The following is a 17,597-nucleotide window of genomic DNA, read 5'->3' as shown; positions in this document are numbered from 1 at the left end:
TTTGTGTATGTGTGTGTGTGTGTGTGTGTGTGTGTGTGAGACATCATTTAAACAGCCACTACTGAGACTTCAGAATTACTATATTACCACAATACTATTAATGCAGTATTTGTACTAAATAATTCATATATACTTCTTTATTTATGTAGACCAAAACGCAGAAACAAAGTTGTTGTTTTAGCAGTTCCGGTTCCAGATATTTCCATATTTTTGTATGCCAAAACTCCAAAAATGTACTTACGGCTTCGCTTTTAGCAGTTTATTATGTATTTTTGCAGGCCAAAACCCTGAAACAAGTTAGCATGTTAGCACTTTCAATTCTGGTTTTAACAATTCCTTATTCTTGAAGACCAAAACCTGGCAGAAAGTTTCCATGTTAGCACATTTGGTTCTGGTTTTTAGCGTTTGCATTTTTTTGGCCAAAACAAGGAAATAAACTAGCATTTTTTAGCACTTTAGTAAATGTTTTTTTTTTTTTTTTTTTAATTGGGCTTTTGGTTAAATGCCTGAAATAAGATCGGTGTTTAACACAATCTTAGGATATCTTTTTCACATTTTATTCTACAACAAAGCACTTCAGTAAATCCACTTGTGATTCTTTTCAATAGCTGATAGTCTTCTTAAGTTGCTAACAAGTGGCTACATGAGACTAGAGAAGATGTCAGGGATATTAAACGCTCTCATCCACTCATTAATCTGCTTTTGCAGCATCGCTCTGTTCATAACGGTGCTTTCAGAAACTATTCTAACTCAAATACAGGGATATTTTTTTGTTGTTTTTGTTTTTTAAACAAAGACCTAAAGTGTCAGAGACAGTATAAAGTAGCATGTTTAGAGTCTATGATTAGCTTTTTACTTTTGTTGATTGTATTTAGGTCTCAAACTCCACAAATTAGGCCTCAAACATTTGCTCATTGTTTGCTGTCACATTCTAGCACTGGTAGAAAAAGTAAGGAAATTTCCGTACGTACCTTCTGGGCTTCGAAGGCCTCACGGAGCTTCAGGTAGTTAGTTAGAGCTCTCATGGAAATTGGTAGCTTGCCAATGACCTTCAGATCGATGGGGCGTCTGTGTGCTGCAGTGATGAAGGTGTTCATCCACCAGTATGTGCTTTTGGACAGCAGGTTCACGAACGGTTGCAGGAATCGAACCCCCAGGTCCTGTAAATCCTCTGGTGGCTTCACTTCAGTGGGGTGTGCAAAACACATATATCGCTGTGGAAAAATAAAGAAAATACTGTCAAAATTCTTCCAATTGTACATAAAAGGAAAAAGCAATGTTTCTAATCTCAACGTTGAAGAACATAATTTAAAAACAGTGAATTTCCTTTCATAAATCTCACAATGTCAAATAGTTTGATGACAAAACACAAAGGCAAACTATTTCTTGACTGTAAAACTTCATGGCTTCAGGCATTCTTTAAATATTCTATAAAATGTAATTCAATAAATGAAGAGTTTAATTAATGCATGTAATTAAATAGTTAAGACTAATTTTTCTAAGTTGCTTCTAGGGATGTTTATATTGGTTATTTCTCCTAACTGACAACCGACGATCGTTAACCGATTATTAACGATTTACCGACAAGATCATTTTAAATTAGAACTGAATAAAATTAGAAAGGATAAGTGTCTGTGACCCGTTAAAAATAGAAGAAGAAAAAAAAAAATCCAGGGATTGATTTTACATGCACATAAAGCAGCAAACAACAAAACTTTAGGATTCACATGGGCACAAAGATTTGTTTTTAATGTGAATGTACACAAATAAAAGCAACCCTTTTACGATTATCTTTATGACTAAAAGAAGTAGTTGCTTCCACTGTTAGAAGGAAACAATTCAAGTGATTGCACCAGTGCCGCATGCATGCACACAGTTAAGCATTGCTACTGTGACAATGCAGCCTGTTCATTATCATAATAAAATACAGTCAGTCAAACATAAAAAAACCACACTGCTCAGTTTAAATATGTAGTGAAATCTAAAACCGTTAAGCGTTATCACCGTACTGCCACGATGTTATGCCAAACACATTTTGTTTTACGCGAATATTGGAACGTGAGTGAAGTAGCCTAAAAAAACAGGTTTACATAATAAATAATATTTTGTCAATCAAATATGTTGCATATACGAAACATTTGATTTTGTGTCAAATGAGAGACCCAAAGTTGGTTTCACTACCGTTTTAACCTAAATGACTTCACTTCGGCTTGTCATTTATACTGTACAGAACCCCGCACATGGCATGCATTAAAAAATAGAAGGCTAAATCGTGTGCACGATTACTAATTCATTCTCCTGATATATAAATTGTGCACACGATTTACTAATTCATTCCCTCGAGTTGCTAAATTGTGCACACAATTTATTAAACGAGAGAACAAATTAGTAAAATGTGTGCATGACTTAGCAAATCGAGGGAATGAATTAGCAAATCAAGGGAACGAAATAGTAATCATGCGCACGTTTTAGTACATCCAGGGAACGAATTGATAAAATTGTGCGCAAAAATATTTATTTTTTCTTGCACGTCATGTGCGGGGCTCTGTAATGTAGCCTTGCTATAGCTTCTTATATTTGTAATTTTTGTTCTTTACTGCGACTTACACGATAATTATGTTTTTTTTTTTCTTTAAAAACACCCTCAATTTTATTTTATACACGTAGCATATTTTAATCATGCAGCAAAGCTTTTAAAAGTAGAAAAAATCTGTAATTTATCAAAATATAAAAAAACTGAATAAAAAAAAAAACTTTTTAAACCATTTAACGGATTGTATTAATCGATCGAAATTCTTACAGTCGGTTAACGATTAATCGGTTAAAATGAGAATCCCTAGTTGCTTCATGTCTAACTATTTAGAAATGATTGAAAATTCTAACTTGTTTGCTCAAAAATATTATATTATATTATATTATATTATATTATATTATATTATATTATATTATATTATATTATATTATATTATATTATATTATATTATATTACCAGTTACAAATATTGCAAATAAACTACATTACAAAGCAAACTTTACTACTTGAAAATATTAACATTACAACAGCTGTTCTCAATTCCAGTCCTCGCGAACTCCTGCTCTGCACATTTTGTATGTTTCTCTTATGGCTTCAGACGATTGTTCTATTTGAACGTAAGTGCCATGATTCCAGTTTGAAGCAAACGTGTATGTTCCATTCAAAGTGCACCGAAGTGTGCGAGACGTGAATTTAAATTGTACAGAGGTATAAGATGTCACACTTGTCTGTGTGTGAAAATGTTGCGCAGCGCAAATCTGTGAATTAATGTTCTGAAGTGAGGTAAACTTCAACAGATTTCCACTGCTCAGGGAGTAGGGAGCAATGAACACTGTGTAGGGATCATGTCAATTGGAACACAGTTCATGCACGGAGCTCACTTCTAACGAGCTGATTATCTGAATCAAGTGTGTTAAAAAAGAGAGACAAGGACGGGAATTAAGAACCGCTGTATTACAATAATATATTATTATTTATAATTATAATATAAGCATTATTACCACATATTAAAATGATAATGAAAAATATATACAGATTTTTATTCACATAAAGACACTAAAATGTAACAAAAAACCTTATCTTAAAGAAAAAAAAAACTGAGGTTTAAATTATAAAACCAATTGATATACTTAACACATGTATATTCAAACAGTGTAATAAATCCAAATGCAGAATTTTAATTAATCTCTCTTTTTCATTTTAAGAACTGGCATGTGATAGCTCAAAATTAATTACATTAGTAAAGAGATATTGCACTCAAACATCCTTTAGTGGAATATGTGATCCATTTTATGTCAATTCATAAAATCATAACACAGGTCCCTGCACCATAACACTGCAGTTATAATGAGATGAATAGCTATAATTAAACCAGTCATATTTACATTCATAATCACATTTTGGAGTTCAGAAGCACCTATTTCCATTTACTTTCACTGCATGGAAAAGAGCAGCTTGGACACTCTACTAAATATCTCCTTTTATGTTTTACAGAAGAGAGGGTCATCAGGGTTTGAAACAAACCAACAAACAACTGGGAAAGAAAATACTCTGTATTCAGACAGATAAAAGAATCAGAATACAGATTAAAGATCGAATTGAATTCAGAGCATCCCAAATTCCCTGCAATCTGTCAGCAGACGTGATCAGACTTTTGTATTTTCCAAAACTGCAATATATAACGATACAATCACAGCCAAAGGCTGAAGAATAAAAGAGATCAAAATGCAGAATGTAGAATTAATGTCCAGGAATATAAATCACAGACACACAATCATTTACCCTCCTCAGGATGACGTTGATCTCCGCGGCCAACAGCAGGCCATATAGCAGTGTCAGTAAGCCTGTGATCCCGAAGCGCAGCTGTCTCAGGCCGATGCCGTGCTCTGTGTACTTGGCAAACTTGATTGTTTTAGAGACAAATGCCAGAACCCAGTAAATGAGCAAAGCTGTGAAAGAAAAAATAAATACAATGATAAATGACATCACATCCTCTATCACATCAGTCTCTGCTGGTTTTGCACAGCAGGCAAAACTTTGAAATGGCTTCTCACTCCAGATGTTCAGAGACAGGATGATATAAATAAGGTTAGATTCTCTTAAAAAGCATCCTGCCGACCTCAAAAATATTGCTGCCGAGGAAAGTTATTACAGGGCTGTGACTTCACTCTCTAGTCTAGACATTGTTCAGATGATTTGAAATCATTGTAACAAACATTTTTTTATCCTGGAAATGAAACTGTAGCTGGGAAATAGCATTGCACCATCAAGGGCCATTAATCTGTAGCACTGAAATGCAGTTTTTTTTAGAAGAATGGGATCTATGTGAATGTAGCTGGAGCAGTTCAATTATTCTTTCAAAAGATGCAAAACTGTTATTATAATTGCAGTAATTCCCAAAGTAATTCCCATTTAATGAGGCTTTGCATCACTCTTTAGAAAGTGATTTGCATTATGAATTAACATCCAAGTAACAGAAAACTCAGTAAACAAAAGACAATAGCACGCACTTATCAGTAGTTTGGGGAAGTTGGAGGTCTCTATGTGGTGGTAGTAGATGATTGATGTGATGGCAGCCATGAAGGCCAAACACGATGGCATATAGAGGTGCAGGTGGACCGACTGATTAAACCTGAGAAAAGGAGAAAGAAACCGTATTAGCCATGGATCAACATTTCCAACTCCAAATAGAAAATAATTGAATTAATCAATGAATGGTGAAATGTTTTGTTTTTTTTTGGGGGGGGGTCATTTTCAATTATTGCATTCTCACGATTTTAATTTTGCATATTAATTATTATACATTATTAATTCTTAGAGATTAAGAACATTTACAATGTTACAAAAATATTTTAATTTCAAATAAATGCTGTTTTTTTAACTTTCTATTCATCAAAATATCCTGAAAACAAATGTATCACGGTTTGCACAAAAAAAAATATAAACATTGATCAAACATTGACAATAATAAGAAATGTTTCTTACAAGGATGCTGAAAATTCAGCTTTGAATAATAGAGAATGGAGAACACACACACACACACACACACACACACACACAGCATATATATTTTAAATATTTATATGTATTTACATGTATACATTTACATCATATAATTTATATTATATATAATTATATATTCATTTTATAAATTTAACATATTTTTCTTAAATATATATACATGCATGGGTGTGTATTTATGTATACATAATAAATATACACAGTACACACATATACTATGTAAACAAAAATGTTTATTTCGGATATATACATTAAAATATGTAGTGGGCCAATTAACGCGTTATTTTAGCGTTAATGCATTAATTAGTTAACGTTGACAATTATTTTATCACCCATTAATGCAGTTTATTTTTATTATTATTATTATGAAAGCCAGTTGCTCACTGGCTCTGAACTTGCTCGTAATCACGACTTCATAAGTGGGAAACAGGACGTTTTGGCACGGAGCGATCACACTAGTCAAACGAATGGGGCTCAGTTAAGATTGCCTAGTGTGAGTACACCCTTATTCTCCGTCATCCTGCACACACTAGTCTCTACCCGCCCGCACACGCACTCGCCCATCTAGTGTTGTCCCGCACTGCACTCTGCTGCATTGGGTCCCGTGAGAGTGCAGGTCTCTAATAGGAAGCTGCCTGTTATAATGTTATGATCAAGGCTCTGGACTCATAACTTGTTTTTCTATAACACACTATAAAATATTTTCTATAAGAAAAGTATTTAATTAGAAGAAATACTTTAACTGCTACTATGTAAAAGGAATACTGCTGTAATAAAAAAGCTTATTTGTTAAAAAGCACTTAAAAAGCTTAAGTGTTTGCAAACCAATTTTTTTTTTTTTTATTGCAGTTTTGTTCATATAGCAGAACTTTTAAATGATAAAGTGCACAATACTGTCACGATAAGGGATTTTGTTTTGGCTCACTCTGGACTCCATTTCCCATAAACCCCTGCCTACGAACTCATTATTGCACCACATGTTTCATATCAGGAACACTATAAAAGTTGCACACACACACACACACACACACACACACACACACACACACACACACACACACACACACACACACACATATATTATTTGTTATATATGCATTATCCTTAAAATTAATAATAATAATAATTAAAAAATTATGATAAATAATGATTTTCATGAAAAAGGAAAGAGGGTGTGATTAACTGCCATGAAAATGACACCATTAAAATAAAATAACACAAAAAATTTCCTAATAATTTATATTGAAACTGATTCTGGGGTGAAATATGCCCTAAGCAGGTTCTTGACAGGTTCTGACAGACAGATGGATCGACACATAAATCTCACCCGTCGGACACGATGCCCTCAGCTATTTCACAGACGATGATGAAGAGCAGGATGAAGGTGAGGATCCAGCGGAGGCTGTGTCCGGGGAAGTGCAGCCAAGTGCTATGATGGATGTGCACCTTGGAACTCTGACTCCCCCAACCTACAGTACAGAGGTTAAATATCTGTACATTGCTTCCAGCAACATAATTCTCTCTGACAGGAAGTGATCTAAACTATCCTTGAGGAGTACTTATTTTTGTCCATATATGATAACCCTTAAAAAATAAACATCACACATGCACACTTAACTTGAGCATATATACACTGTGTCAGTGGAAAAAATGTTTCAAAATAAATGTCCTTTCCAGGTTGTTGTAATAACACTGGGAGAGATTTTGCCCTTGATATCCTGAAGAACCGGATATTAGGGATATGAGGATGCTGATTCAAAACAAACAGCAACATGTATTGCATATTTAAACTGATGTAGGTTTTTATGCATAATATTCCCCACAATAAATAGATAATTATTATATGGAATTAGCCTTTCGCCGAGCCCCGCCCCCCTTAGTTACTGTTGCTACTTCCGACAAACAAATGGTCAAACACGACCAGCACGACAGATTGCCATGACGGGAAGAGGTATACCCGTGCAAGTCAGTGACCTTTTTTGGAGTAATACCTCCGCGATATCCTCCAGATCGAGGCAAAAGGGGTTACAGTATGCCATGGAGGGAAAAAAAGCGAAATCTGAGAAACGCCATGACCTGTAACGTTACCTCAAATGCAACCAGCACAGCCTTCTGTACCAGTCATGCTCTTGCACTGCCGGGAAAGTTCTCTTTCATATGTTATGGTCTATTATTGTCTATTGCGAGTAGCTATTTTTATTATTATCTTGGTGAGTAAAGGTTTTAAAAATGATAACTAAATACTAATTGAGTCTTAAATGCATAATGTAGACATATAGGCTAGCCTATATAGGCTAATGTTGGCATTATTCTTTTATTAAATTTCAGCTGCTATGGCGAAGCAAATAAGTCTTTATCTTAATTAATTCCGTTATTGCCAAATACCCATCTTAATTTAGAATTTATCTTAATTAAAAATTTTTAAGAAAGACTCGTTTTTATTGGTGCGTTGGCCTATTTATAGGATAAATGAGTCTATACCTAGGGCTATTTAGAGTTCTGAGATGTTACGATGTCACAGAGGACTTATTTTTATTTCTTTGTTCAAACTTCCAAGTGGCCTATTATGTTAGTCATGTATAAATTATGTAAAAACATGTATAAATGAATCGTTCTTGACAAAAGGCAAAAGAGCTGTGTGCGTGCTTACATTTGAATAATGTCGGGCTGTAAACGTGTTCAGGCTTTTAAAAAGCTGTCAATCAAAATGTACTTGTCTGGCTCGGGCCGAAATCTGTCGGGCTCGGGTCCTGTCGCGCCTAACTTTTAAGGCCCGATTACAGCTCTATTCTAGTGTCCGATTTACAAACGCCGTGGGTGCACCGCTTCACCATCTTGCTTGGAGTCAAAGTTTGTCGGAACTGCCTCACATAGTAACGGTTGCTATGATGTGTGATTGGACAATGGCCGTTTTGGGGGAGGGGCCGGCAAAGGCTAATTCAATGATTCTCATTCACTTATTCTGCCCTTAAGTGTTCTGTTGCTGAAGAAACATAACAATGTTTAAAACAGTTGTGATGCTTAATATTTTTGTAAAAACATGATAAATATATATATATATATATATAAAATTATTATTATTATTAGATCAATGGAAAGTTCAAAAGAACAACATTTATTTGAAATTCCATTATTTATTATCAAAAGAAACATGGCATCTGCAGTATGCAGACTTTTGTATATCAAATATTGGTTCACAGAAAAAAACGATTAAAAAAATGTAATTAATCAGTTATGATTCCAAATCATTTTGAAAATGAATAATAGAAAGTGTGACAGAAATACTGTTCACTGTGACATTAGTGGGATTGTTTACTGTTGTTCTGACTCTTCTGGTATGGGGAATTGAGCGCTGTTCTTCCTGTAACTCGACTCTCTGACAGTATGATGGCTTCAGCTGTACATTCAACCACTAAGGTCACATTGGTTTGTCTAAAATAAAAATGTTTCCCACAGAGGCTTGACAAACTCTGTCCTGTTCTCTCTATGTGGCTGACCAAACCTCATTTGTGGCAAATGACTACTTGAGTGCAGATCAATTATGCAGTGTTTATCTTCATAATGAATGACCCAAATGTTCAAAAATGAATTTCAAAGAGCTCATTAATCATTTCCTGTCTGTTTCTCTGATCCTTTGACAAGCAAAACACCAAACTAAATGGTGCGGTACACCTTCAAAAGTAAACCTGCATATCATGTCTTTCTGTCTGTCTGTCTGTCTGTCTGCCTGCCTGTCTGTCTGTCTGTCTGTCTGTCTGTCTGTCTATCTATCTATCTATCTATCTATCTATCTATCTATCTATCTATCTATCTATCTATCTATCTGTTTATCCACCTGTCTGTCTGTGTATCTATCTAGCCTGTCTGTCGATCTATCCGTCCTTCAATCTCTTCAAACTTAGTATTGTGACACAAGCGTGCACTAGTTCTCACCTGCCTTTGACACTCACCAATGAAGAGGATAGGAAAGGTGATGAAGAGCAGGAAGACGTGCGGCACCACCGTGAGGGCGTCCAGGAAGCAGCCGTTGTTGAGGACACCGGCATCCACGTTGTAGGCGGCCGAGTTGTTGTCGTTGCCGCAGAATGCCAAGGACATGGTGGTATCGGGTCTCTGAGGTGATGCAGTAGGAGAACCGAAACAGGAGGAAAAAGATCACAGGAGAGGGGTAAAAATCTAGAAGGGATCCTCTCAGAGCATAATCTGTCCACAGAGGAGCCGTTACATCCTTGCTGTAGGTGGAGGATATCAGCTGAAGTGAATCACTGCACAGGCAGAGCACAATAGCGGCTCCGCTTCTGTATGGGATGAGCGCATCCAAACAGCTTCACTCCAAAAGGGTGGCGCTTGGATTGGATTCCACCGACAAAGCCACGGCTCACGGGCATGCTTTTAATAACCAACACAGCTTAATGCCATCAAAAAACAAAAATCATCTCCATTCTTGCGCGATGCGTTCTGGCTGTGCTGCGGTGATCAAGAGCTCAGAGTTGACCTTGTGGGAGGATAGCTGTATAGAGGAGTGTGTGCATGAGAGTGTGATGAGGGGAGAGAGAAAGAGGGTGAGAGAGACAGCATGATGGAAAACAGAGAGAGAGGAGCTTGAGGGAGGGGGGGTTAGCAGGAGAGGAGAGAATTGCATTGGGGGCGGCACTGAAAAACCGGCATGCACGTCAAAGTGAGGTACACGCCTGGCATCAGACATCAAACATATTCATGAGTGCTGAACTGACTCACAGTAAACAGAGAGTGATCTGGTTGGACTATCATGAAATTCAAAAACCAAAGTTAACTTACAGTATGAGAAGATTTAAGGACGAAAGGCTATGTAACAAGGTCACACAGAAATAGTGGTGGACTATCTAGATCTATCTAGACAACATGACTGATAAAGTGTCAATATATAACACAGTTTAGGGTAAATAAATTAGATTTATATTACACAATATTTACAAACCCGATTCCAAAAAAATTGGGACACTGTACAAATTGTGTAAAAAAGGAATGGATTAATTTACAAATCTCATAAACTTATATTTTATTCACAATAGAATATAGATAACATTAAATGTTGAAAATTAGACATTTTGAAATGTCATGGCAAATATTGGCTCATTTTGGATTTCATGAGAGCTATACATTCCAAAAAAGTTGGGATAGGTAGCAATAAGAGGCCAGAAAAGTTAAATGTACATATAAGGAACAGCTGGAGGACCAATCTGCAGCTTATTAGGTCAATTGGGAACAAGATTGGGTATAAAAAGAGCCTCTCAGAGTGACAGTGTCTCTCAGAATTCAAGATGGGCAGAGGATCACCAAGTCCCCCAATGTTGCAGCGAAAAATAGTGGAGCAATATCAGAAAGGAGTTTCCCAAAGAAAGATTGCAAAGAGTTTGAAGTTATCATCATCTACAGTGCATAATATCACCCAAAGATTCAGAGAATCTGGAACAATCTCTGTGCGTAAGGGTCAAGGCCGGAAAACCATACTGGATGCCCATGATCTTCAGGCCCTTAGACGGCACTGCATCACATAAAGGAATGCTACTGTAATGGAAATCACAACATGGGCTAAAGAATACTTCCAGAAAACATTGTCGTGAACACAATCCACCGTGCCATTCGTCGTTGCCAGCTAAAACACTATAGGTCAAAAAAGAAGCCATATCTAAACATGATACAGAAGTGCAGGCATTTTCTCTGGGCCAAGGCTAATTTAAAATGGCCTGTGGCAAAGTGGAAAACTGTTCTGTGGTCAGACGAATCAAAATTTGAAGTTGTTTTTGGAAAACAGGGATGCCATGTCATCCGGACTAAAGAGGACAAAGACAACCCAAGTTGTTATCAGTGCTCAGTTCAGAAGCCTGCATCTCTGATGGTATGGGGTTGCATGAGTGCGTGTGGCATGGGCAGCTTACACATCTGGAAAGGTACCATCAATGCTGAAAGGTATATCCAAGTTCTAGAATATCATATGCTCCCATCCAGATGTCGTCTCTTTCAGGGAAGACCTTGCATTTTCCAACATGACAATGCCAGACCACATACTGCATCAATTACATCATGGCTGCGTAGAAGAAGGATCCGGGTACTGAAATGGCCAGCCTGCAGTCCAGATCATTCACCCATAGAAAACATTTGGCGCATCATAAAGTGGAAGATGCTAAAAAGAAGACCTAAGACAGTTGAGCAACTAGAAGCCTGTATTAGACAAGAATGGGACAACATTCCTATTCCTAAACTTGAGCAACTTGTCTCCTCAGTCTCCAGACGTTTACAGAATGTTATAAAAAGAAGAGGGGATGCCACACAGTTGTAAACATGGCCTTGTTCCAACTTTTTTGAGATGTGTTGATGCCATGAAATTTAAAATCAACTTATTTTTCCCTTAAAAGTATACATTTTCTCAGTTTAAACATTTGATATGTCATCTATGTTGTATTCTGAATAAAATATTGAAATTTGAACTTTCTATGTCAGGTTACCTGACCCATGCTGATATTAGAGCTAGAGTGTATATGCACTGCAATCTAACCTTATTGCTGTCCAAAACTAAAACAACCCCACAGGAATACTGTGATTATCTTTTGAAGTAGTGGTGAGAAGATAAGGTTGATCTATCACTCGAAGGTGTTAAGGAAGGCACAGACAGGTGTGTGCTATAGATATGCTATTTCAGAAAGGCAAAGTGTGAATTTACTCTCCTGCCTTCCAGAAGGAAACATGCATACAAGCACATGACAGTCAAGTAAGAGAATGAATAACAACCTGACTGAATGCTCTAGGAGAAGCAGATACAGCAGTACAACACTGCCACTTTATCACACTGTAATTTAATTCCCCTCAAAAACCATTTCCCGAAGATTAAATGAGTAGCATGACCCTATGATCTGCACTACACAGCGTTTCAAATCAAAAGAGGGCCTATACTGTAGGTATAGGCTAATATTTCAGCCAATTTGTAATGAATTCCGCATTGTAGCATGTATTGTAGTTCCCATTAAACATCCTTTAAAAACCACCAAGATTATAGCTTTTAGTCAAGTTTTAGAGAGACTCCTTGTAACTGTATTACACTGTACATTATTTTGTTCTACCCCAAGATAAAAATATAAATAAACAAAAGCAAAATGAAATAAAAAGGCAAAATATAAAAATCTAATTAAAATATGAAATAACTATAAATTAATACAAATATATTTATTCATTAATTTTCATGAAAACTAGGCATACTTCCCTAACTTCACTCTAACTTATGATGTAAATGGCTAGTTATTTACATCAGAGGATACGCATTGTGCCATATACTACAGGTATGTGTAACATTCTGATTTCAATAATACAAATTAATAAATAAACAGCTTTTTGAGGCCAAAATAATACTGTTCCCTGAAAAGCAAAGATTAAGGCCATTCAAATTAATAGACACTGGTACAAATAATTTATAATAATAATAAAAAAAAACAATCTCTTTGTAGTGCTTTGAGGTGCTTATTCATGCACAACAAAAGTGAAATGACTCCGGTGGAAAGCTGGCTATAGTATATCGACTATAGTATAATATAGTATAATTATAAATATATAAATATAGTATATATTTTTTTTCTCTTTGGGGCTTCACTACACTGAAACAGATGATCCATTCCAAAACCACCGCGCATGCGCAGCACATCCGTTCACTTGTCCCAAACCCAACCCCCCTCACATATGGTTTTCCCAACAACTTCCTCACGAGAAAATAGTCGACAAGGTAAAAACAGTATATAAACATTGTGTATAAACATACACAATTCAACACATAATTTTTAAACGTCATTTAAAGGCCAACATGTAGCCTATTTCAAACTCTACTATTATAACATTATATAACTATAATAAACATTTGTAATAGCAGCCGCTTTAACCATTTATTAAAAAAAAAAAGAAAGACATGAGCATACCCGTATGTAGCGCGTGGCCATCATCTTGAAATTTCAGTTGTTCCCAAAACCGCGACCTCATAAGATGATTTCCATTCCAGTCCAGAGACCTCGTTCAGAATAAGCGCCTGACTCACACGGGAATGGGTTAAGAATAAATCAGAACTGGCATTCCCCGTGTCTCTGCCATCGGGTCCGAGTCTCTCCTCAGAGGAACTGACCAAGGTGCTGAAAAGAGGCGTCACAGAATCCGACAGTTCCAAATTCCCAAACATCGATTTGAAAGTTGCTCGAGCTCAGTTCGTCCAGCTGTCACGTAGACTACACACACGCGCAATACGAGCGACCAATCACTGATGCAACAGAGCGACGCGACAACGACCGATCAATCAATCACACGTAACCGATGACACTGCAATTGATTTAAGCGTGCAAATGAAATTAATAGCATGAAATTAGAATACAGTCTCAATTAAATGTAATCACTTTGGTTGAAATATATATTCTGTCGAGGGTGGGATGAAAAGGACCTAAAATACTGCCTTTCTACATGAAAGTGACCCACTAATCATTCGCAAAGCATATATGGGCCAAATTCGACAGGTGCTGAAGATACTGCTAGTGAAAACTAGCCAATCAGGACGTCAGCAGAAGATATCGTCATCACAGCACAATACACCGCCTCCTGATGGTTCTAAACAAAGAGCAGTTATATATCAAACCATAGCAGAAATCATCCAAACATAAAACAAAAACTGTCTTTTGTTAATGGATGTGTGTTGCTTAGAAAACGAGAAAATTAATAATTTCTTCAAAAGCGAAAGACATAGACATAGGCGAAAGACATAGGCCTGTATGTTAATTACTGTAAATAAATATGTAATAAAAGTGACAGAAATCTAAAAATAAGATTAGCCTGAAAAATATTAAAACAGGGATTTTATTTCACATCCACATGAGGGGAGAAGAAAAAAGATTGCATATTTTATAAGGGAAAGGAAATTCAAAGCAAAGACCTACATGGTTGCTGTATATGAAATCCAAAAATAAACATGAAAGAGAGAATTGGTTCACAGAATGGGCATAAAGACATGGTGAAAACATACTGAAAGCTCAATTATTATCTGCTGCCACCAGGAGGATATTACTGGTAGTGCAATAACATGCACCTTAGAGCACAATTATTGTATATATATATATATATATATATATATATATATATATATATATATATATATATATATAAAATACAAGAATATGAATATATATACGTAAATATTTTCAAAATGTATACTGTATGTGTGTCTGTGTGAGTATGTATATATATACAGCCGTGGCCAAAAGTTTTGAGAATTACATAAATATTGGAAATTGGAAAAGTTGCTGCTTAAGTTTTTATAATAGCAATTTGCATATACTCCAGAATGTTATGAAGAGTGATCAGATGAATTGCATAGTCCTTCTTTGCCATGAAAATTAACTTTTAACCCAAAAAAACCTTTCCACTGCATTTCATTGCTGTCATTAAAGGACCTGCTGAGATCATTTCAGTAATCGTCTTGTTAACTCAGGTGAGAATGTTGACGAGCACAAGGCTGGAGATCATTATGTCAGGCTGATTGGGTTAGAATGGCAGACTTGACATGTTAAAAGGAGGGTGATGCTTGAAATCATTGTTCTTCCATTGTTAACCATGGTGACCTGCAAAGAAACACGTGCAGCCATCATTGCGTTGCATAAAAATAGCTTCACAGGGAAGGATATTGTGGTTACTAAGATTGCACCTAAATCAACAATTTATAGGATCATCAAGAACTTCAAGGAAAGAGGTTCAATTCTTGTAAAGAAGGCTTCAGGGCGTCCAAGAAAGTCCAGCAAGCGCCAGGATCGTCTCCTAAAGAGGATTCAGCTGCGGGATCGCAGTGCCACCAGTGCAGAGCTTGCTCAGGAATGGCAGCAGGCAGGTGTGAGCGCATCTGCACGCACAGTGAGGCCAAGACTTCTGGAAGATGGCCTGGTGTTAAGAAGGGCAGCAAAGAAGCCACTTCTCTCCAAAAAAAAACATCAGGGACAGATTGATCTTCTGCAGAAAGTATAGTGAATGGACTGCTGAGGACTGGGGCAAAGTCATATTCTCAGATGAAGCCCCTTTCCGATTGTTTTTAGGGCATCTGGAAAAAGGCTTGTCCGGAGAAGAAAAGGTGAGTGCTACCATCAGTCCTGTGTCATGCCAACAGTAAAGCATCCTGACACCATTCATGTGTGGGGTTGCTTCTCATCGAAGGGAGTGGGCTCACTCACAATTCTGCCCAAAAACACAGCCATGAATAAAGAATGGTACCAAAACACCCTCCAACAGCAACTTCTTACAACAATCCAACAACAGTTTGGTGAAGAACAATGCATTTTCCAGCACGATGGAGCACCGTGCCATAAGGCAAAAGTGATAACTAAGTGGCTCGGGGACCAGAATTTTGGGTCCATGGCCTGGAAACTCCCCAGATCTTAATCCCATTGAGAACTTGTGGTCAATCCTCAAGAGGCGGGTGGACAAACAAAAACCCACTAATTCTGACAAACTCCAAGAAGGGATTATGAAAGAATGGTTTGCTATCAGTCAGGATTTGGCCCAGAAGTTGATTGAGAGCATGCCCAGTCGAATTGCAGAGGTCCTGAAAAAGAAGGACGGACTCTTTGCATAAATGTCATGTAATTGTCGATAAAAGCCTTTGAAACGTATGAAGTACTTGTAATTATATTTCAGTACATCACAGAAACAACTGAAACAAAGATCTAAAAGCAGTTTAGCAGCAAACTTTTTGAAAACTAATATTTATGTAATTCTCAAAACTTTTGGCCACGACTGCACATAAATATACACAGAACACATACATAATGTAAACAAAGTAAAACATACACATACCTATATATGTATATATATATATATATATATATATATATATATATATATATATAGTAATTCCACACACAATACAGACAGACATTAGGTCTGTGTCCTATTGAAGAAAATGCATTTCCCAAAAAGCATTAGTTTCACAATTATCAACATAGTGTAACAGTTTTATGTACAGTATTGATATAAAATGATATATATATATATATATAAGCTACTTCATTTTGCATGTCAGGGATGCATTAAATATTCTTCGTGTTCTTCTGCGCTGTTATGTCCAAATTCCAAACAATAAATTCTATCTTATAATTTCACAAATCAATTTGACAATATGTGTAAGCTTTTTTTATTATTTATTTATGACTGGTATTACATCAGATCCCACAACATTAAGCACGTGAATGCCATACGACTGAACAATTTGAATTACATTTTTATTGGTCAAAAACAAGTCAAGTAAAGTCACCTTTATTTTTATATCACTTTATAGAAGAGAGATTGTTTCAATGCAGCTTCACAGTGTTAAAGGGGTCATATGATGCTTATCATTATTTGATGTAACAGAATATGTTGACATGCTATATATATATATTCATCTTTCACAATAAATGTAAAGACAGTCAATAATGTCATTAGTTTTAGCATCAGTTCAAGCCTGAAAGGGGAACAGAGTCGTGTGACAGACACAGTGATGAAGCTCCTATGTGTTTGAAGTACACAAGCAACTGACGTTTAAGACAGCTGACTCGTCTGTCTGTCTGTCACACATGATGCACAAAACTCCGCATTTGAACAGTCAATAGCAAATACTTAAACTAATAACAAAACATACTAACAGTAGCTGATTCAGAAGCGTCAGATTGTCGTAGCAAAGTCAGAATGACCTCCTCTCCTAGGTTCATGAAACGGTCGTCCTTAAAATGCGTTGTTGTTCTGTTCTTAAAGATTCCTAAATGCATCGACTCCAAAGAGAAAGGAAGAGTTTAAATCACACCATGACCCCTTTAAACAATAAAGATTCAGAGTATTAAACCGAATCAATGAGGCAAACTGCTAAAATTAAGAAAATCTAAATTCTGCTGTAAAATAGTGGAATTTCTTTAGTTCTAGTGAGTTTGGTGTTGGTTCAGGTCAGTTCTGTTGAACTCTGTGAAGTAGATTCATTTATGAAACAAGTTTAGTGTTGTAATTGATCTTGAGTCAGTTCAATG

The 17,597-nt window shown here is 36.3% G+C and overlaps 1 protein-coding gene across 4 annotated transcripts in view; it reads right to left on the bottom strand.

Annotated features, from left to right (window-relative positions):
• LOC132124603 (ATP-binding cassette sub-family C member 8-like) overlaps positions 1 to 14,017 on the bottom strand; it is a 92,114-nt gene extending 78,097 nt beyond the window's left edge. For 2 of the 4 annotated variants that reach the window (XM_059535690.1, XM_059535691.1), the window contains exons 1-6: positions 13,494 to 14,017; positions 9,504 to 9,666; positions 6,881 to 7,022; positions 5,043 to 5,164; positions 4,315 to 4,481; positions 972 to 1,214 (exon numbers count right to left, since the gene is read on the bottom strand). In XM_059535690.1, coding sequence (XP_059391673.1) covers positions 972 to 1,214; positions 4,315 to 4,481; positions 5,043 to 5,164; positions 6,881 to 7,022; positions 9,504 to 9,666; positions 13,494 to 13,517 — 861 coding nt within the window. In that variant the 5' untranslated portion in view covers positions 13,518 to 14,017. Of the gene's footprint in view, positions 1 to 971; positions 1,215 to 4,314; positions 4,482 to 5,042; positions 5,165 to 6,880; positions 7,023 to 9,486; positions 9,667 to 9,778; positions 10,080 to 13,493 lie in introns of those variants that run through there. The other 2 variants (XM_059535692.1, XM_059535693.1) reach the window with 2 other exon arrangements.
• Between the last annotated feature and the right edge of the window lie 3,580 nt (positions 14,018 to 17,597).

This window comes from Carassius carassius, chromosome 43 (genome assembly GCF_963082965.1).
Source record: "Carassius carassius chromosome 43, fCarCar2.1, whole genome shotgun sequence".
NCBI classification, from domain to species: domain Eukaryota; kingdom Metazoa; phylum Chordata; class Actinopteri; order Cypriniformes; family Cyprinidae; genus Carassius; species Carassius carassius.
The sequence above is the reverse complement of the archived record's forward strand: the minus strand, read 5'-3'. Positions and strand labels throughout refer to the sequence as shown.